The sequence below is a fragment of the Alosa alosa genome, chromosome 13 (assembly GCF_017589495.1).
Source record: "Alosa alosa isolate M-15738 ecotype Scorff River chromosome 13, AALO_Geno_1.1, whole genome shotgun sequence".
NCBI classification, from domain to species: Eukaryota; Metazoa; Chordata; class Actinopteri; order Clupeiformes; family Clupeidae; genus Alosa; species Alosa alosa.
In genome coordinates this window covers 28938888-28962193 of record NC_063201.1, presented here as the reverse complement: position 1 = coordinate 28962193, position 23306 = coordinate 28938888, and the positions used below count along the sequence as shown (strand labels likewise).

General features: G+C 42.0%; 1 protein-coding gene across 1 annotated transcript; it reads right to left on the bottom strand.

The window, feature by feature from the left end:
• Positions 1–625: 625 nt before the first annotated feature.
• On the bottom strand, positions 626–20061 carry LOC125306528 (polycystic kidney disease protein 1-like 2). The gene is given in 39 exon segments (XM_048261943.1): positions 626–763; positions 887–1018; positions 1105–1206; positions 1392–1602; positions 1679–1839; positions 1960–2087; positions 2198–2331; positions 2481–2952; positions 3070–3222; positions 3323–3419; positions 3534–3994; positions 4263–4452; positions 4620–4875; positions 4913–5027; positions 5030–5055; positions 5212–5358; positions 5717–5895; positions 6069–6170; positions 6356–6586; positions 6884–7074; positions 7205–7430; positions 7982–8113; positions 8443–8563; positions 8781–8825; positions 8827–8894; positions 8972–9124; positions 9462–9602; positions 10809–10982; positions 11966–12104; positions 12356–12536; positions 12637–12769; positions 16005–16387; positions 16469–16691; positions 17110–17258; positions 17594–17691; positions 18340–18574; positions 18652–18807; positions 19735–20004; positions 20052–20061. Coding segments are annotated over 39 exon segments (6663 nt in total).
• Positions 20062–23306: the final 3245 nt, after the last annotated feature.

Below are 23306 nucleotides of genomic sequence, written 5' to 3'. Positions count from 1 at the left end.
TACACACAAAATGACATAAGGACTCTAAAACAGAATGTGCATTATTATAGATTATTACAGAATGTGGTTGGAAAATGTCTCCACAGTCAGTTGTCACCACAGCCAGAACCATTTGCTACCATACTTGGATATGTGCAGCATGTAGAAGAGAACTGGATTGCGTGAGAAAAGACAAACAATTATGGTACAACAGCTGCGTTCATTATAAAGATTTACACAAATTAGACATCCAGTGTGGACTTAATCTCAATCCTGATATAAAGAAACAATATATGTATATTATAGGCACAGGAGGAACCACGTCAGAGTTGCTCTGATCTTCCTACAATGTTCCACCAAGTGCACTCCTGTGGATATCTGAGGACATTAATTATGCACCAGAATAATGTTGGAACATTATAACAAAATATACTAGGCTACTTATAATTGTTTCATCCTTATGTATTTATTCAACACCACAAAAAGAGTGCAATATTCCAATTAAGTGCTAACTAGTTCAGTTATAATGTAAAATGTAAATATGATTTCATCATGTTTTACATCATTACTCAAAAGAAACACAGACATTCTACTCAACACCAGAGTGCTTTTATTTCTTAACCTGGACAATGGACAACCAATAGTTTTACGATATGACAGATGGTGCTGGATTGTTAGTGGCAGAGGAGGAGCCACTTGCTTCTCCTTTCTTCTTAATTTTTAACCCAAACAGACTGCACATTTTCATCAGCATCAGGTCCACTATCTCCTCCTCTTCAGATGGCTAAGAAATATTAGTGGATGTCAATGGAGTTAAAATCTTGAAAATGTTGCAGTTACAGAGTTCTTGTTATAATATTTCAGAGCATGTTTTAAAACTAACTCAGAAGGTCAAATGTTTGATCACCTTATGGTGAAGTTGCTCTTCACTAAATGCCAACAGGATCACAGAAATAAAGAGGTTCAATACCACAAAGGTCATGAAGATGATATAAGAGCCAATTAGGAATGCACCAAGAACTGGGTTATAATCCAACACCTAGAATTCAAAACCAAAACCGAGAGATTCATTAGGAGTTTGCAGCCATCTGCATTCATTTATAAGTTAATTGACCAGGAACTGACCTCTTCATAATTGAAGATACCAAGCTGTAGGCTGACCATAGTCTGTGCTGCATTAATGAATGTCCTGTATGAAGACAGCTTCCAGCCATACATTAGGTTGCACTGCAAACAATACGTAGAGAATAGTTATTGGTTAGGAACACAGAAAATCTACAGTAGATCCCAAGCAACAATCATAACACCATACATTATAGAAGATTTACATATACATGAATATGTTTCTCTGATGTAAAGTTTTTTCATTGGAGACCGGTGTTCCATGCATACTGTGGGTGACCTAAACCTACATTAATAGAGTAGGCCAGAAACATGATGGTCATGACCAGCAGGAAGCCTGAGATGTCTGTCCAGGCCCTCTGCAGGGTGGAGGTGATGAGGTGCAGTTTGGGGTTGAGCCGCAGGAGGTGCCACAGCTTAATGGTGGACAAGAGAACCAGGAAGGCGATCAGGTAGCCCAGCGTCGCGTCTGCTGTAGCAGTCTCATGGAAACTGATGTACCTGATGTGGGGAAAAGGTTTCACTATCCAAGAACCTGCACCATGAAGATGTTCATGCAACGGTGATGATCACTCACTGGTCTTTGTTGTTTAGATAGAATTCCAGGTCCCTGTTTTCCAGCAATGTTCTTTTGATAAACACACTCAGTGCACTCCAGCTGAGGATGATGATGGCCAGCTCAAGAAGGTTCCACTTAGTCTTAAAGTAAGCCCACTTCTGCTGCCTCATTAGCTTGCCCTGATTGCAGAGAGAATAATGGCTTTGAAGATAGAACTATGCCTATTGAGGAATAAACAGGGTGTGGTATTCATTTTTTTTATTTGAATAAAGTTCTTCAGTAAGCACTGAAATGCTCACCTGGATATACATGTAGTAGAGAATGAAAAGAAAGTAGATGACCTCAGAGGCCATGACGAAAATGTGTAAGCCACCCGCAGACTGATAGAGACGGACAGTCTGTATCTCACTACGGTACTGGAATGCACCTGTGCAGACATTATTGCAAGTAATTATGCAGTAGTACACCATTGTACTTATCTCTGATCTTTCATATCTACATATGAAATGGCTTCAATCAATAAGATGTCTGCTTTACCCACAGCTGTTGTTTCTAGCATTAGTGTAACAATGCAGAAAAGGTTGATGTTGGCATTGTACACAGTGAACTCCGCAAAGATAGCACGAGTGTAAACATCCAGCCATCTGTTGTCAAACAAGTACTGAAGCGCACTGTGGATTAGAAAAGTAGACTCTCAAACACATTTTCACACTTCTCTCAGTGGTCTCAAACTGTAGAAGTGACACTCACTTGCTCTATAGTGGTTATCTTATCTATGATTTACATTTCAGAATGTTTCTTAAATGTTTCTTCTTTTTACCTTGTAGCATTGGTCAGGTCAGGGCCCAGCTCCACCACAAAGCCGCCTCCTCTGTACAGGGCCACGTTGCCCCATATGGGATGAGCTCTGAGTCGGGACTGGCTCAGGTATTGCCAGGGGCTGGGAGCAGCAGTCTGGGAGGTGTTTGCATCCCTGGAGCGATTCCAGCCTGGTTCATAGGAGCCCCTGTCCTCTATCTCCCAAGAGTACGGAGCATGGCAGTCCTTGACTGACCGTTGCATGGAGCGGGCAATGCGACAGGAGTCTTTCTGCACCCTTACCTGGCGAAGGCGGGCATTGCCAATAAGTTTGGAATTCCTGTCTGTTATGAAGCCTGAAGTAAATACAGACAAATGAGTATATCAGACTGTGATCCTTATAGAGATGTATTTATAATATAGTAAGATATTTTTCAGATTATTTTGTGTTTTAAACATTTATTTAATATGGTTGGATAGGGTTATCTTTCACTCTTACTTTCATTCAAATGTGTACAAACTGCAGTGTACTTGTTTTACAGTTTGTAGATTTGACTGTTATTTATTTCTCTATGTATAATGAAAATGCTTCTATGAAAATGGCAAAACACCTGGATATTGTCCAAAAATCTCTGTGATGAGGGCAAACACTTTCTGCTCCTTGATCATATTCATTCTCATCCTCTCAATGTCTGAGGCTGGTGGTGGCTGGTAGAAACTGCATGTGCTGTCTCTCCGTGCAATACGTACGGCATCAGGATCACCTTAAAGCATGTGTGGATATGTTTATTTCATTTGCGTTTAATAATTCACACATGATTGATCAATTATCTATTTGCCTGAAATTATTTTAAATAATGGTACCGGTATTTGACACTGATTCCTCAATAGGCACATCGCCATATTCCTCCTGGTCAACTTTCTTTAGCACTAAGGCAAAGAAAACCGCAAAACCAAGCACCTGTGTTGTGTTGAATATCACAAAGACATTCTGTGTCAACACAAAATAATATTTTTTATTCAGATCTATTGAATTAAATGCAGTCAATTCGAAGTGAATTCAAACATTTTTTACTTTTAGAGGCTGAGTGATAAAAATGCTTTCAAGGAAGGACACCACCATGGAGATGAGCCAGCTGACGGAGCGCTCTTTCCCGTATTTTAGCCCGTACAGCATTGTGAAGAACGCCGACACCCCACTTGTCACCGCCACCAGAAGCCAGCCCACAGACACGAACCACCAGGGCAGGCCTCCCTGACAGCATCTCTTGCCACCGCTACTGCCCCCTCCCTCGGGGCTGCGGGTGGGGTGGTCTGTGCTGGAGGTGGAGGGCAGGTGGGGCTCCAGGAGGCCTTTCATGCCCCGGACCTGCTGCACGGCCTGGCTGTAGCTGTGGGGGTTGGAGAAGCGTGTGGGCCCCAACAGGCCCAGCTCTTTCTCCACGTGCTGAAGCTGCCGGTAGAGGTACTGGGTGTACAGGCTGCCCTTCTGCCCGTCACTGGTCATTTCCTTTGGGCTCTCAGAGGAAGGGTTCTCTGTCAGCGGGAGAGAATTACGCTTTTTTCATCTTACACGCTGGCTCGCAACATCACAAGGGGGAGACAACTTTACAATTACAATTTAAAGGAATTTTAACTTCCCTCTGCTAGACGCAAATGCCATTTATGAGATAATGGTGTGTTGCTCTATTCCTCTTTCTCCCCATCCTATCATCCATATGCTCTCTGTACGTGATATTTGTTTTTGTTTTTTGCCTAATAAAAAGACATAATCATAAGAAGTAAGGAAAAATTGTTTTGTAACCTTTCAAAGCGTCCGTGAACTTAGAGTTGTCTGTGTAAAACCTGTCCCCTGCACGGTTTTGCTGCTGGATGATGTCCTCCACGAGTGAAAGAAGCGTGTTGATGTCAGGGTTTTTGCCAGATGCCACATCTATCCTGGAAAGAGGCTTCTTCAGCACCTTGGAGAGTGACCGTGCTATTCTTTTTATGTCCTGGGAGACACAAACACCTCATGTAAGTAATTATTAGCATTAAACTGAAGAACCCATTCCACTTATTAGATGGTTAGATGCTATTCCACTTATTAGATGGTTAGATGCTCTTCCATGTATTAGATGGTTACAGACAGGTTACTGAATATCTGTGGAGGTTTTTGTACCTTGGTGACAGTTTCTGGTGTTATGTCCCTGTGCTGGCTCTCAGGGGAGAGCGGCTGGGTTGGTGACACACGACCACTCTTGGCCTGTTTGCAGGTGTCTGCCTTACTCTTGACCCTCACAGGCTTCTTGGACTTCCTCTCCCGCGGGCGTGTGTTTCTGAAGATGTTGACGATGAGGGGGTTGCTGGGAAACATGATGATGGAGCTCTGGACGCCAATCATCACTTGTTGCCAGGTGAACTCAATGTGACCTGTCATGGCGGACAAACAAGAAGACAAAGACTTGAGTTGAGTGCTCGGCAGGATCTGTGGGCACACCATAGAACATGATGTTGGTCAGCATGGTGCACAGCAGCAGGGAGAAACAACAGGAGACACGCTGGACGCACGTGAAGTTGCGTCACGGACTTTCAGTGACTTCATGTAGAACAGATTGCTGCAAAATGAAAGGCAGAACACATGACCATAAACTGGCTAGAGGGAAAAAAAATGATGACATACATGAACTGCTAAACAAAATGGCGATTAGGGTCTATCATGACAGGCAATTTACTTGTAGTACAAAACGAAACACAACAAATGCATGTTTTACCTAAACCTCTTTAAGTCCATCTCTGTGGCTACAGGGAACACTCTGTGCAGGACACACTCCCCCATGTCTATGGCGAGCCACGAGCTGCAGAGGACGTGCCATTTCTGCCCCGTCTCAACGTCCTGCACCATCACTTTGTTAATGTACCTGATTTGCACAGAGCAGAACATGCAAGTATGAGAGATAATGTGAAACATGGATGTCACAGACACAGATGTATAGTAGTAATACTGTGTGCCTGTTATGCAATGCAACAGCATCCTTGCTTCTGCTTAGCTCTGTGTTGGTGGTAGCGTAGTGGTTAAGGAGTTGGGATAGCAGGTAGTAGCCAGAAAAGTTATGGGTTAAGTTAATGGCTTCCACCGTTGTGCCCTTGAGCAAGGCACTTAATCCCAATTTCCTCCGGGGACAATGGAACCTTGTAATATGTAATACATATGTAAGTGACCTTGGATAAAAAGTGGGTTCTTGACTGGTACTGTAGCAGTGTATAGGCATATCTTACCAGCCAGGGTGATTTCCTGAGTTGTCATGCCAGAGCCTGATACTCTTTAGTTCGCCCAACGAGAACGGCGTGGTCAGTAAAAACATGTCCACCCCACCTCGCTCAAACACTGGCTTGTCTGGGTCAGTCAGATGGTGCGGTTCACTCTCACCCTCAGTGCCCAGCAGAGTCACTGTCACCTGCCCAGGAATCAAAGAGACAGTATGAACTTTGAGGAAACCCGACATGAACAGCATCATACAGCCATTATCAGTGAATGAGAAAATTAGGCAAACGACCTAACGAACAGAAAAGCACAATGCTCCCAACCAGAGATGACCAGTAAGTCCTCATAGTAGTCAGGTATACGCACCTGTGAGGAAGTAGAAGCTCCACGCCGGTGCCCGGTGCTGATGTTGAGCAGGTATCTGTACTCTGCCAGGGGGTCGTTGTCTTCCAGCACAGTAATCTTAACCTAAGAGGCAGCATTTCGTATTATTCAGCATTTCATACATACATAAAGAAAATGTATGAAATGTAAAATGGAAATTCAGTTCCATTCAATTTAGCATTCAAAAGTATTCAGCAGTATGATGCCAAAGAAAGAAAAGTAGTCACAGAATGTCACATACTACTAGTGAGGATTCTACAGAGACTGACCTTGGCTGTGTCCTGAATGTCTTTCCGGCGTGCCCATTTCACTACCACGAGGTAGGCCAGGAAAATGGCGCCAATAAAGCACACCACCACCGGATTGTTAAGAAAAGTGGCGAAAAGCTGAGCTGTCTGGCTCACATCCACAACATTGGGCATGACGAAGACGGAGCTTCCAAAGAACGTCAGGTGGTTGCACAAGCACTGCGTGACCAGGGGTGTAGTCAGTGGGCCAACCTATGAAGACAGAATCAAGTACCGGTATGTGCTAAAGAGTGAAATACAGAACGTCATCAAATCGAATTCACCAGGATTTTAAAATCTAAACTAAGGCCTGTTTGCATTGTTCAGTGCATTTTCAGTTCAGTTTTCTGACATCTAACATAAGAATATGTCCCAAGTTGTTCTACAGGGTCAAACTTGAACAAAGCAATCAGTGCTTGCTTTCAATGAATCCCAAAAGACCCAACACCAGCTTCTGGTCATATACATAATCACGCAATAAGTACAGCAATGTAACGTGAATGAACATACCCTGCATCCGTAGTCACTCCAGTTCAGCTTCAGTTCATCCCAGTGCACACATTGAGCAGCAATAGTCGTGATGGAGACTGTGGCATTTGTAGAGTTGACTCCTGCCTCAACCACAGGCCTCACTAGAAGGTAGTATACGCCTTCATCTATGGTCCTATCCCTGGGGCTCAACACCCATGTGTATCTCTCCTCTGCCCAGAATCAGTGGGATGAAAAACATTCATTTCAGTTATCTTAAAAAAAAGTAATTTCAGCTATCTTGATTCTTTTCTTTACTTTGAAAAAAAATATTTAAGTAAAAAGGGGTTAGGATGTGGAAACCTTGTGTGTCTCCCTCATGCGGCAGGTAGGTTTGTGCCTCGTAGTGTGTGTCGTTGGGGTGCTCCTGGAACCCTATTAGCAAATGTAAGGAGACGTCTTCTGAGGGGTCCAGCTTGAGCACCAGGGACACGTTAGGCGACGTCACATTGATCACGATGGTGCTGAAGTTTGCAAGGTCCAGAAAGGTGCTGTTCACTACAGCAGCCAATTGCCTTGGCAAAAGAATCTAAACAAAATCACATCAGTTACTGAACAATTGGGTCTCAACTGATATGTTACAATAAACGTTAAAATATATACATTTGTTTTGCTTTGTTAGTGCAGTGGTTTTCAAAGTGGGGGCCGCGAGGGGGTGCCAGGGGGGCCTCAGCAATTTGGAAGGAAAAATAAAAGCAACAAATAAATACATTTGAAAAATGTTAAATATACCTATTACTATGAGGGTTGTTATCCAATGCCATTAGAATAATTTGTCGCATATCTGAACATTATATTTTCCATGATAATGACTGGGAATAATAAGTGATAGCTCTCATATAGCAGAAAGCTCCAAATGCAATTTTTACACACTGTATGCTCAATCGCGAAGTGCTTGTGGCTAAAATAATTATTAGATTTAGCTTAATGTATTTTTACATTTGCCGTAGTATTGTCAATGGGTTTAATAACACATCAAGGGGTCCTTGGCCAGAACCTAGTGGTATTTGGGGGGCCTTGTCGTGGAAAAGTTTGGGAACCCCTGTGTTAGTGTAGACAAATTATAGTAAACATGCCTACCTCAATCTCGTTTGTCAAGTTAGCAATGGGGATGGGGGAGCCATTATGTTGGTTGAGAGACAGAGCCCCCACTGTACCATTGATGGACTGCACTGTGTTCCAGGCAAATGGATTTGTCTCAAAGGTCATCATCTGTTATGGAATATAGACAAGTAGTCAACCGAGTGTGAGACGTGAGGATAAACACCATTGCCAACAATATGCAATATCAGAGAACGTAACTTTAAAATTACATAATAGACTATTGATAGACTAAACTCAGTGAACTGGGTATTAATACCTCCCTCTGTAACTGCATTCTGGACTTCCTAACCAACAGACCACAGTTGAACACCGGCGTACCACAGGGATGTGTGCTGAGCCCTCTCCTTTAATCTAATCTAATCTAATCCTTTACACACCACTGAGAGAGAACATACATTAGCATCCATTCATCATCGGCATGGTGGGCCTGCTCTTACCCGGACATCCACGGACGTCTTTGATGACACAACAGAGGCATATAAAGGTGGCAAAGTGAAGCTGGCAGAGCTGCAGTTCTGAATTGTGATTGGCTGTTTCGCAAGGTTCTTTGGAGACATCCTGCAAGAAGAATATCTTGTAAAGTGCAGGAACTTGACATTGTAACTAGAAAATATCATTAAAAGACATAATCAGCACACTGGATAATATATACGTAATACAACATAAATAGATTTTTTTAGTTATCACCTAGTGACTAAGGATATGGATTGTCCTGTTATGCATAAAAGAAACAACATTATAAAATGACTCTGCAGCTTAGTCAGCTGGTCCTTACCTGTTGACATATAAACTAATCTGAGGAGTGATTATGACTGTGGGTCTTTTTCACTAACAGAAGGGTACTCTGGACCTTGTCTACAGCACTGAGTAAGTTTTCGGCGATCTCAGTCTGAAATAGATGTTAGTCATTATGTGAGTACCTGCACCAAAATATAATTTAAAATCACAGTTGTCATGCAGAAGTACCTGTTTATCTGTCGCTGCTGAGACCACAATGACGTTACTAGCAGCTTCAACGAGAGGCTTAGATGCATCCAACATCTTCTCCTTTACATTGCTTTCAGGGAGTGGAACTGAGTTGAGGGACTCGCTGAGCTTTGACAAAACACTACTTGCCTGGATCTGTCCGGAAGGGAACAAAACATGTATTAGTTGGTTTCCAAAATGTATATGAATAAAGTTTCTCGCTCTCTCCCCCCCTTCATTGCAACAGCTGTTGCATTGGGACCACTTTTCCCTGGACAGAAATGACAACACTGGGTTCCTCAAACCTTTGAATCCAGTATGCAGGTCCAGAGTGATGCTCACTTCCTGGGGCCTGAGAACTACAGATCTGTCCATGTTTGGGTGGGCACTACTCAGACTGTACTGCACGCCTTATATGACAGAGATGATCTTTCCTTGACAAATGTAGGGCACAGTACAGTACAAACGTCCAGAATTCGTCCTGTAGGCCTAACTGTGTGTCTGTGGTAAGCTCATCATCCTGCTTAGTAAGTTCGGCCACAGCACTGGCAACTGCCTGCACCTCCTCTAGGCTACCCATGGGCATGCTCTCTATTGCTACATACATATTGGTGATCATCTGCTCTCTGAGCTGAAATAAAAACAATACTAATTATGAACAATTAGTCCCATCCTCAATAATCCCATTTAACGCTTTATGAAATTTATATGGATAACCATTCATTTCAAAAATGACCAAGAAATAGGAACAGAATGTGAAGAAATAACAGTTTTGATGTCAAAAACACCTATATGATCTCCAATCTGTGTTGGTTCAAAGGTACACTATGCAAGATTTTCACCTTTATGAAGCCAATTTGATGGTAAACAAACTTGTAATAGCAAACAATTTATTTTTACCCTTCTCCAGTTCATCCAGCCGTTCTCTGAGTCTACCGATACCACTTTTAGCTCCAGCCGAGCATACTGATCATTAAAGCGGATTAGACCATAGCATCTCGACTGCTAGCATCGCGGCCCTATGCAACAATTTTAGCAAAAATGACCTTAATTATGCAGACTGAGAGTCGTTGTGATGGTTCTACAACAATTTTTGGGTCGTTTGGTGGGTGCTTCGTCTCCCCCTAGTGCTTCTCAATGGAAAAACCGAACATGCAACTTTCTGGTCGCGGTCCGAACACATCCGGATGTAACTCGGCGGAAATACTCGAAAATGTAGTCAGATTGTAGTTTCTAAGAAGACTGCAAAACGGACTCCGACTTGGCTTTTTTGCTGTTGAAATTGTAAGTAGCCTACCCTTGGGTGAACTTCGTTTTTGTAATGTGATTTGATAGTCTCTTGAACAATATGTTTGCTCGACCGTTTTATTGTGAGCCCTATGTGTTTAGCTTGGTTTATTGATGGCTAGCTCGCTAGCTAGTGGGGGTTTAGCGTAGCAGTCACTTAGTCACTTGCTACTGAAGCTGCAGGGGGAGCTATGTCGTGAAAAATGCGAGCCCAAATCAGGCGAAAACCCAGTAACAGCAAAGGAATAACCAGATCTGCATAGGGCTTCTTTAAAAGTGACTAAGATTTCCGGTAATTTTCCTATTTAAAACGTGTCTCCTCTCAAGTTAGAAAGTCTAATAAGACCAATGGAAAATGAAACGTGGCAATTTTCTAGGCTGCTTTGACATGGAGAAAGGTAAAAACGGAGAAAGGTAAAACTGGAAAAAGGTAAAAATCAATTGTTTAACTCAATGGGAGGTAGAAAATGAGTGTAATTCCCCAAATTCACGCCCTTAAACACCCTCTAACTTTGCGTCTCTTTAAGCATTCAGTAATGAACACTGGTACCTCTTCTCTTGCACTCTTGTCCTCCTCATTGGAACCTCCATTCAAGGCACTGGACACAGTTTGGTACATCTGAGCTAAGGCTGTAAGCTGGCCTTGGCTCTGTAATTCTGCCACCTGATTTGACACCAAGTTCTGGAGATCCTGCACAGAGGGCTCCGAAACAGAGTCCCTCACCTAGATGATGGACAGAGAAGTATTTAATGATGTGGGTGTCGACTTTTTGTAATTTACAGCTTCATCAGTGTTTAGGTTGACATGATACACTGTCAAATGAACAGTCACTGAGTACTGTCGATACGAAAATAATCAGAAAAAAGCCTGAGTTGCTGCAGCCAACTGCCAATTACATTGCTACACTCTGGGGTCATGTTCATAACCCCCATGTTCTTAACCCCCATGTTCATGCCCCCATGTTCATAACCCCCATGTTCATGCCCCCATGTTCATAACCCCCATGTTCAGATCAAAAGGGGTCTTGGAGTGTTTAACACTTACAGTGTTAAAATGAACTCTTAAACAGTTTTTGGAATTCAACACTTCAGATTTTACACTTTTACAAATTTTACACACTGATTTTACTGTGTAGGCCTATATGTATACAGAAGACAGACCTAAATTACAGGCTCTACTTGAAGTGCAAATTTTGGTCTATGTTGTGTTTTTTGTTATGTTATTTTCCACATACTGTGTTACGTCAGTTTGCGTCTTGTCAGAAGAGAGTTGGGCACAATGGTGAAATATGTTCACCACATTTTCTAGTGGCTGTATTTGATGTGAGTGTGCTTCTTCAATAGAAACCTTGTGTAATGTTAGCCTAACATTGAAACCTGCTGATAACATGCTGCCATGTCCTTTGCATTTTATACAGTTTATATATGGGTAAGGCTATTTGCACCCCTGGTACAATTAGCAGTGTATGCTATTCGTACCCTGGTGCAATTAGAAGTGAATGCTATTCGTACCCCGGTGCACACAGCAATGTGTTCTATTAATACCCCGTCTGGTACAAATATTAGTGTATGCTATTTGCACCCCTGCAGTGTTTTTGTTGTTATGTCACAGGGTGTGAATAGCTCAGCTGTGTGGCCAAGGCTATTAGTACCAGGGTAGTTAATAGTCACGCTGTTTTTATATAGTAATTGATCAAAATCACAAACCTTGATGAGAATTGTGGTGTTTAAGGTTTGTCCAGCTGAGTTCTGCAAAGTTGCAACCACATTTAGGATGTAGTCTTTACTTTTGTCTCCTAGCGGCAGAAACAGTGACCTCTCGCTGGGGTTATTACCACAATAAATGACAAACAAATGCCTATGAAAAAAAATTGTAAATTTGTTTATAAAGATTTCGAGAATAAATGTGTGTCATTATTAATGCAGTTAGTTCACACACATTGCACACACTACTACATTCATATTTCTGTTCATGTTAATTAAATAATCAAATCATGACACTTTCAATGAATTTTAAGCATTCCAAGCGATTCTCACCTTACCTCACTCACAGAAACTCATCAAAATGTTGACAATGACAATGCCACCAAGAGTAGTTTCTTACCATTGGCCGTCTTGAGGCAGTAGGTGCATGGTGCAACACTACAGAAGGACTGGGTTATACTGCATGTGGAGGTAAATGGAGAAAGAACATCTCCAGCTGTGGGGTTTGTCCAGCATGAGAGGACACTGGGTGGACTTGCAGTTGTCCCAGGAGAGGCTGACGATGTAGCAAAGACTGATGTGGTGGCCACAGAGGGTAAGGTTGTAGCAGAGGGAGATCTTGTGGTCACAGAAGGGGAGATCACCTGTCCTCTTGTGTTAGATGCAGAAGGCACTGATGTGATAGATGCTGCGGTCACACTCGAGGCTGCTGTCACACTCAAGGGTGTTGTCACACTCGAGGCTGCTGTCACACTCGAGGCTGCTGTCACACTCGAGGCTGTTGTCACACTCGAGGTTGTTGTCACACTCGAGGCAGGTAATGTAATGCCAAATTCACTATAACCTGACTCTACGTTACCACCTCCTGTGACTTTTGTACCTATAGTGAATATAGTAAATGAAGAACAATCAGGGAGCAACATAGAGTGGCCATTAGATTCATGCTCACAGCGTGTGACCCCAGCACAAGACATTTACCATACACAATGACTGTGACGAGCTGCTGGGCACTCTGAAGGGTCGCTGCTGGGACTGCCCATGAGCTGACTGAGCGTGCTACCTCTCGGAATCGCTTTTCGCCATTGTTGTAACAGGAGCTGAGGTCAGCCTTGAAGGAAACAACAAATCCATCAACAACAAACATCATCCATCATTATTTTCACAAACATACACTCATCATTGTTTTTATATCACTAGAGCAGTGCCCATTCAAATATGCTATATCTGTAGAAAACATTTAGCCCAATTACATCCCCGCAGGTGTGCCTGCTTCAAAAATACATTATTCCAGCTAAGCATTCAATGAATACAGAATTATATTATAAGAGAATTTAAGAATGGCTGCATGTGACATTTTTTTACAGATCAAAATGACATAAGCCTAACAGCTATTTTGAGTGAAGGCTATATATTTAAGCTGTTGAATAACTTGATGATAGAGAAGAAAAAACATTTTGTGGAATGATGCATCATCATATGAAATTTGCAACTATGTGACTCAAAAACATTCCCTGGTAGCCTATAAGTGACATCACACTTTGTCTGCCACTCATTGTCTGTAGCTGCTTTGCATGTAAACGTCCTTCAATTCATTATCGCTCATTTAAATTTGGGACCTTGCAGTCGGAATTGCCCTTTGTTTATTAGAATAGAATAGAATAGGTCTTTATTGTCATTGTCACAGGTACAACGAAATGTGAAGTCCTCTCTCCAGTCAGTGCATCATTCATAGAGTCTATATAAAAAAGAAATATAAATAAATTAAAAAAAGAATAAATAATTTAAGTGCTAGTGTTACATATAACATAGAAACATATAACATAATTAGAAGCATACAGTACATAGACACACACAGTCATACACACCCATTCATTGCATAAAAAAGAATTAACACAGTCATTGCATAAAACAGTATGAACATTCATCTGCAGGCATGCATACCACCTGTCATTGCACTGATGTCTGAGTCCATATTGCACATTATTTTTTTTTCAGCATTGAGGGTGGTTATTGCAGTTGGATAAAAACTGTGTTTGAGTCTATTTGTCCTTGTCTATCTGTACCATCTGCCTGAAGGCAACAGTTCACACAGGGAGTGACCAGGATGGTGGGTGTCCTTTATTCAAAGTCTAAAGACAGTCCAAAGTAGCCTGGGCTATTCGAAGTGTCAGTTTATTGCACATCATTTTATGTTGTTTTGAATAGCCACTGGATACCTGTGTTTGTTGGCGTGTTCAAAATCCGCGGAATCATTTTATGCAAGCAAACCACATACAGGAGTCTTTATTGTTGAGGTCAGACATGATAATCATACACACATCTTGCACTCGCTTAGCTTTTTAACTGTGTACACTGATTCAGTTCTGCCAAAGCCCCGCTTCTGTCCTCTCTATCTGGTAGGCTACAGTGCTGTATGAAAGGGGGAGTGGCTACAGTAGAGCAGCGAAAGCCATTATGTGCTTCTTTTGCAGATATATTTAACAATTTATTTAGCATTTCTTATCCAAACAACGTCAAAGTTGGCACTACACTTACTCAATCCCGTACCAAGACACCTACCAAGTTTGAAATCAATCGGATGAACGGTTCGACAGATATACGACACACACCCACACATACAAACACAAACACACACAGACAGACGTTCCTGTAATTTATAGATAGATTCCCCACCTTATTTCAATCAATATGGAGTCTTAACATAGATTATAGATGATGATGAATAATACTATTACACATACAGTATAATACTATATAAATAATATACAGTACTGTGTAAATGGTTTAGGCACTTTAGCTATTTCACAAGACAGTCTTAGAAAATGTTCTATTTTTTATTTTTATTTTCTATTTAGCATTAGTGTGTCAATTAGAAATATTATTTGTATTGTATTGTAAATACTCTTTGAAATGGTGTGATGTGTGTGAGAGTTGAATGTATTTCTGAGTGCTAAATGTCCTTTTTATGACAGTGCCTTTACCGAAGAATATAATGTGGTGAGTTCCCTATAGACATTGTGTTACTTTAAAAACTGTCAGCTGTCATGTACCTAGGTGAGCCATGCATCTAGGCAAATTGATGCTGTTTTAAAGAAAAAGATCGGCAACACCAGCACTGATTTTATGTAGTTACTTTGGTATATTATAATTTTGCCAAACTTTTGAATGTTAATGTATATATAAGCATACTTACAGGGACTGAAGATGTGTCCTCAATTAACCACACTGTTGTCTGGCAATCTGGACAATCCGCTGTTAGGTTTAGGTCATTTCGAACGTTGACAGGGTTACAGTCCTGACAGCTGAAAAATACATTGCTTATTGGCTGAGGTAGAAAGGTAAAAAGGTAGAACATTGATTGTTCCCAGCTGAAAGGCAGAAAAATGAGAAATCCAAATGAAATTGCCACCAACATGCTGCCTGTCAACAAACATTTTATAACTCTGAACTATAAAATGTTAGACTTACTGCATTCCCAGAGAAACCTGTACCCTGAAGGGTACCACAATCCACTGATCTCAAGCTTGATGCTTGTGACACCAATGTTGGGCTCATTAGGATCCATTTGGATATTAAAACTGGCTCTTGGAATTCTCAGGTGCTCCTCTGTCTAGGTATAAATGTAATGTGAGCTGTTTAGATCAGTGTAAGTCCAGAAGTATTGACATGAGAATTACAGCGAAACAAGTAAGGCCTCAATGACTGTATGTCTCATTGACAAGAAACCTACTGAATTTTGAGTATCATTTGACAGGAGTTGTATCTCAGGGAGGCAAAGCACTGCTGTATTTCCTCCATCCTGCTCTATGGCTGAGAATGCATTCCATGCTGTGACCTTCACTTGTACCATTCCTAAAATCCAACATATATGGTTATGGTTATGGTTATGGGATTTGGCAGACGCTTTTGTCCAAAGCAATATAAATACTGTATATATACAATATAGATTTCATGACGACTCATTCTGTGATGGATTACTTTGCGAAAGCTGAGTTTGAACGAAGGCATGGAAACCTTGGATGGTTGTTGAGAAGCTGAAAACCTGAACACTGCCACTGTCCATTTCTCTCGTCTCCTGGACGGTGTTATTGTCACTGTCGGATATCTGGAAGAGCAGCTGCGCGGGGGCCCCGTAGTCCAGAGAGACGGTGATGTGGAGGTACGCCTCGGGGCACGGCCGGGCCTGTGTGGACACGGACGCCTGCAGCCCCTGCACCGGCTCCAGCACACATACCTCCAGCTCAGTGGAGGGGTCAGCAGCTGTGACGTTGTTCGAGGCCAGCAGAGTCAGCTGATGACAGCCTGGACCCAGGTTCTGCACCTCCTCTGGACCCAGGGTGATGTTGTGAGGGACTATGCCCACAGCAGCGGACGATGAGGCCAACAATGTGCCGTCGCCCTGAACTTTGTAGGTGACATTGCTTCCTGTAAAAATAATGGGAAATTGTGTGTTGTTTGTTGTTATGAAATCTAACTTATTACCACACGCTGAGATATAATGGTTACCAGCACCCAGTTCGACCTGGATTGTAAGAGGGTTGTTAGCAAAGGATTTGCAGTTTGTGCTGTTCATTGGCTGGCCCATGCTGTAGCACTTGACCACTCCATATTCCCCAAGTGGCTCCTGGATGGTGATGGACTTCTGTGCAGTGATATGCCACTCACTGGTGGTGCACTCCACCCCGACAGTGAAGACACCTGGATGGCTGTCCTGATGCACCACACTGGCCTGTGGCCTAATAAAAGAGACTGACTCATTTATGCCAAGCAGACAATGTGTGAATATTTTGACCTGATTTTGGACCCAAAACAGTCAGATCTGACAAATGTTTGAATCGGGACAAATTCCAATCCAATTTCTCATGTAGTTTGAACAGGCTCATGTTACGTGATTAGAAGACGTAACAATCAATGTTCAAGCTCCGTTCCGATGCGATAGGATTTCTGGCCTGGCAGGAATTTGTATCGGCTGTCTTGCAGTGTGAGCAGTCAAACATGCCATGTTACCACAGCAATCACTGTCAAACTAGTGTGAGCTCCCATGCTGTATGCGATAAATTATCAACCTTCTTTGTGAATGTGGGTGTAGTCTGTAAGTCATGGCAGTGTGTACAGTGCTTTTAAGTTAGAGATGTGCATGTTTGGACTCACTCGTCAAGGCTGTAGGGGTTAATGGTGTGGCCATCACCTGCGCTGAGTGTGCATGTCAGATTACCCTGGAAAGGGTGCAAAAGCTTCACCTGGATTGTGACATTGTCAAAGACAGCAGCCAACTTGCCCATGAGCAGGTGAAGACCTAAAGAACAATTATGAATATGTCACAGATAAAAGAGCCTCTTAGACAACAGACACCATAATCTCTCACACAGATTTTCGACTTTTGACATTTACAGACAATACAGTTTTATTACAGGAGTTGATCCCTGAGACTCGGCTTCACTTACATATTATTGACAATGGCTATAAAATCACTCATTTTATTCAGAATACTGATCCATTCATTTAGCATGACATTTTTACAGTCCACAGTTTTACTGCTACCACTACCAGACACCATATTTTATGTATCTATTTATATGAACGATGTTGGAAAGCATGAACAATCAAACAATTAAGACAGAGACCTCCTACCATCTTTACAAAGATATTCCACAGACAAGTAGCTTCCAAGACCGGGGCATGGTTCTCCAAAGGATGACGAATCTGCCCAAGCCTGGCAGGCTTGCAGTCTGACATTGCCCTTGAAATTGAATAGCCATCATTGCATTACTATTTGTTAAGGACAGTTGGTCTATTCTCACCTAACCCTCTATTCAATGGAATGTATCCTTGTGCCAAACATTGGATTCACAAAAAACACGCTGTACTTTACAGAGATTAGCCCATCATACAGGGTTGACATTCAGGGAATTCATCCCTGTAGCTCTTAGATTTCCTCTGAGATAGAGAGGCAGATATTTCTGAAAGCCTTAGTAAATTGTCACCTGAAGCCTTATTCAAGCTTTATTTTTATCCCAAGTCATCAAAGCCTGTTATGGGACAGACATCCTTTTGTGGTTCAACTATTAGTGCCCACACAAACATTAGGCCATCTCATAGCACTTGTTCCTTTGATTCTATAAATCTAATGGCAAAGATGCTTCTAATTGAACTGGGGTTTGCACACAGTATCATTAGTACAGAGATTTTGCATCTCGGGCACAAAGCAAGACACAATAGGCAATAGTGCTGTCACAGTGAATCTATTGTGTCAGTATATAGCCAAATGTTTCACATGTCTTACAGTTGCAAACTAGGTTTCTCTGGAAATCATATCAAATCCACACATAACATTTAACATAATATAGTTGAACTGTTTAGAATGTGTAAATGTAAACCCACAGTATTTATGAAGCATAAAGAGAGTTGTGTTGAACACCATACCTGCTACTAAATGTACTACATCCACCCAGCTGCACTCCTCTTGTGAGGACATGATGGAGGAAGAGGTGAACCCCTGGCAGTAGTGTATGGTCTTTCTACCAAAGAAGCTGTTGTCCACCTCTATCACCTGCCCAGAGCCGCACTCAAGTGTGGCATTGTAGTTTGAGCAAGCCATAGATTTCCCAGTCTCTGAGGAGAAACAGTGTTACTACGGCTGCTATTATCTCACAGGTCTATACACTCTGAGAAAGGGGAAAATGGCTCACCAAATTCACAGGCGAAGTGCAGTTGGGTGCAGTTGTCTGTGGCCTCCCATTGAAAGCCTGAGTCCTGGAGGATGTAACCACACCTGGCTCCTGTTAAGGGCTCATTCGTCCAGTTAGAGTAGCTCACATCAGAGCCATCAAGCCAGGAGAACGTTCCTACGAGAAAATAACATGATGTCAGTGAAGCGTTCACCAAATACCATGCAGGATAAATTGAGGTAAAAAAAGCTGCCAAATCAGTTAACGTTTCAAAGATAGTTTATGTTTAGATACTGAACATGCTTTTTCGTCATTAAATATTTGGAAATTCAGCCTTCATCTGTAGGCTATATTTAATGTGATTTGCATTGACAGTAAAAGAATGGGTGATTCATCAAAACAAGTCCACAGAGATGATGTTGTTGATATCAGAACAATACACAGAAAGCATGTACCGTAAACTGCAGCTTGACCCCAGCAGGGTCTAAAAATGAGCCAAACAAGGCACAGGAGGAACACCCAAACGGAACAATAGAAGCCATGTAATGGTTTGAGTGATAATGTCTCTCTTTTGTGAAGAAGATAAAGCCACTGCTGTGTTAGTCAGAGGCATGATGGTCAACACATTAAGAGATGATATGTATTGTCTACAGACAGCTGCTCATCAGAGTCATGCAGAGGGCGCTGTTTCAAGGGTGTCTGTCAGACATGCAAATCATCTGGAGGCAAGCTGAAGTGAGAGATGACATCACTATAAAAGCAGCCCAGCCTAGCATCCGCATGTCCAGCATCATTTGGACAAATGAAAAATAAAGCAGATATTAAAGTTCACAGATCGTTTTTGGTCACCCACTACAGAAATGCATGCACTACATATTTTCTCCTACAAGGCGGGCTAGTAACATTGCCTGGTGCTGGGGGCATTGCAATAAAGTAATAGATGTTAATCCAACTAAATCAGTTGTGAATTTGATCTGGAAAAGGTAAAGCTATCTGTAATGTTTATCCTGATGAACAAATATGTGGTTAAGATCAACAGAATGCAGAAGTTGAGATGAATACTAAAACATCTGGCCAAATCAGGGCAATAAGCTTTGGTGTTACCCTCTGCCGCAGCTGAGTCCAGGGTGAGGCTGCTGGACGCCGGGGCCAGCCCTATCCACCAGTCCTGCTGGGGCTGGAGGTGCCGCTGGAGGAACTGCTGGGTCTCCTCGTTCAGAATAAACGCCAGATGCCCTCCGCCTCGTTCGCACCAGTGCTGGGCATTCTGGAAGGTGCGCTGCTGTGCCACAAACTCATAGCAGGAGCCATCAAAAGGCTCCTGGTGCTCTGGACACACCAGCACCTCTGTGGGGTCTTGACCACGCGTTACAGCTACAGTATGTGCAAAATCACTAGCAGAACCACATCTGCAAGGACACCTTTATCCATCTTTGCCACCTGTGAACTGGTGCAGGCAGCGTTAAAGCTTTGCACATTTAAAGCACTGTAGGAAAATGGAGGATGGCTTCCAAAAATGATGCAAAATAAGTCCCTTAATCCAATAATATGCAGCAGCAAGGCACACAATGATACAGTGACAGTACGCAACAATACCTTGGAAACACCGTCAGCAAAGTGAATACCTCACTACAAAATGCCACACAATTTATATCAAACATGTACTGTATAATGAGTATGGACACCCACTACAGAAAGGGTTAGCTTCTCTTTCTTCTTGGTAACTCCCTTTTATGAAACCAGTTTTTCTGGAATTATCAGGGACGAAAATTACTATGTGGATTGTCAGTTAAATTGCGGCGATCCTCTGTCTGTGACGGGTTCACACTGATTTTCTTCCCTGGCCCATTCTATGATTGATAGTCACCGTTTTGGCTCTTCTGTCTCCAGATGAGAGCATGGTGTCAATGTAGTCTTAACATCACAACAGCATTTCATTATTTGTATCACTCTGACAGATTTTACAGGGCTAGATCAAAATTCTTACAGGACCCTTTTTGATGCTGTTGGCCCCTAGAGCATCACATCCTTCTCAGAGTGATAGGGGTGCCACTGGCGGTGTAGTTGGTCGTAAGGTTCTTTTGTTGGCCATACAAACAGGAATCTCACTAGCAAATAACTCACACCTCATCAACACATGGTGCCATTGTTGTTCTATCAGGATTCCTTTACAATGTTGGTGCTAAAGAAAAAAAAGGGAGGAAAACCTTGGAAACAACATCACAGCTGGGGGCACTGTCTAAGATCATTCAAACATAAGTACACAATCTTCGATTAAATGGGCCAAAACTGTGTTCAAACATCATAGCATATTATTATTGTTATTATTAGCCTATTATTAGTGTATGTATGCGTGTATCTCATATTCAGTTCTTCATTTGTCAGTGTTTGTGTGTGTGGATGTGTGTGTGTGGGTGTTTGTTTGTAAAATTCAGTCCTTGTGTGGTTGTGTGCATTCGAAACGTTAGTCGGTTTGCATTAATAAAATTCACTTAAAGCATTGTGTGCTCCGGTCCTGCTCCTTGGTCCTAGTTAGACTTTGGGTCTCCTCTTTTGACTTCTGCATCCTGTGTGCGTGCGTTTTCCATGCGCACATGCGTATGCGTGCATGTGTGTGTGTGTTTATGTGTCTGCATTCATGTGGGTGGGTGTTTGTGCATGTGTGTGTGTGTGTGTGTGTGTGCTTGCCTGTCTGTATGTGTGCGACTGTGCGTGTGTGTGTGTGTGTGCGCGTGTGTGTGCATGTGCGCGTGCATGTACTTTATGTGTGCAAATCACAAATGAGTGGGTATGGGTTAGGTTGATGTGGGCTCTTGAGACTAACATACCATAAATATTTTGTCATCTTGGGTGCAACGGTTCAGGTAGGGCTAGTTATTTAGGGGAGTGGCCACCAAGTTTCATGTTCCCTGGTGTTTCAGTAACCCGGGAATCACTGACCAAAAATGATGACGGTAAAAAAAATATAATTTTTTTTTTTATATTTTAAATGACTTGTTGTCCTGATTCTTCCTGTGGATCTCATTGGGCACTGAGGAAGCAATAATTTCATTGTTAGTTTTTCATGATTACTATTTCAATTGTTTCATATCAAAATTCACTACTTAATTATGTGTTTTATGTAGTTTGTCGAGGACTGGTTCAGACACGTCACATCCATAACGTGAAACCGTCACATCCATAACGCCAGTTTTTCCTACATAATGCATTACGAAAATGACGCATAGTTTCAAAAACACACTTTTTGTGTTCATTCAAGTCCCCTTCATGCTACATATATCATAGGTTCGGCAGTTTCCTTCAAAATTCACAGACTTTGTAGAAAACCTGTAATCTCTCACAAAAGTGTGTCCATTTCATGTCACATCCATAACGCTGATAAAATGCCTTGTATTCTTAGGATGAAATTGATTATATGAAATTTGAGGATTTCTCAGTATTCAGAGGACAGAGGTTACATTAAAAGTTATGCAAATTAATTCACTGATACTAATTTTGCCCCCACTCTAAGGCATTTTGTTTACCAATATGAGTCAAATTGTCACATCCATAACGCTGGAACTGCCCTTTGTCAAATTTGGAATGGAATGTCAGAGATCTGTAAAATAAACATTCGAAGTTGTCATGGCGATAAATTTGGAGCAGCAGCAAAGGGTTTAGAACATGGGTTCCCAAACTCCATCAACGTGGGCCTCCCCTCTGAAAACAGTGACACCAAAGATCCGCTTTAACCCTCTCTGAGTGACACCTCCGCGCCCCCCCCCTCCCCCACAATCATTGTCAAATAATGATATTCACTTCAGTTAAGCCACTTAAATCTGTGCTATACTATGCTATGCAATGCAATGAGTTTTCATCATATTTTCAACGTTTGGCTTTGTTATCCATATCAGGCTCTGGCCGTGCAGCGATAAAATGTGACCAATTTGACAATTTTAAGTTAGCTATCTGAACGTCACATATTACCGTCACGTATGTCCAACCTCTTTTTTTATTTTACCTTTATTTAACCAAGCAGATCATTAAGAACAAGTTCTTATTTACAGTGATGGCCTGACAAGAAGAAAACAATTGATTGAGAGGAGGGTTATGGAGGGGAGTGCAGGAATCTGTGAGAAGATTGTGTATCTGTCACTTAATATTCATTTCTATACAAACCAAGGCGGCGGATTCCTAAAGAAACGCAAGCACCCACACCATAAGTTTATCTAAATTAGCTATGTACCAAAAAATACATTTTACCGTGACTCGAAGAGCTACAGTGTTGTAAGGCTGCGTGTACAAATCCGCTTGGAGCTCAAGCTTCAAACTGCAAGTTACCGTTCACTGCTCGGCTGGCGGCACTGTTGCTAAATTACGTTATGAAGTTTGGCACAATACATTCTCACTCAGGATAGGGATCAATAATACTTTCCACTATCCCAAAGATTTAGTATACATCTCTTCTATGATTTATTTCGATTTTATAATGTTGACAATTACATAATCATTGAAAAAAAAAAAACATAGATAGTTCTAACATGAAATAAATGTTTTTCCTTCTTTTTTTGAATCAACCTTCCGCGCCTCCCCTCAAATTATTTGGCGCCCCCCAGGGGAGGCGCGCCTCACAGTTTGGGAACCTCTGGTTTAGAACGAATTTTGAATTTTGGGACTTGGTGACCTCTGTATTAGAC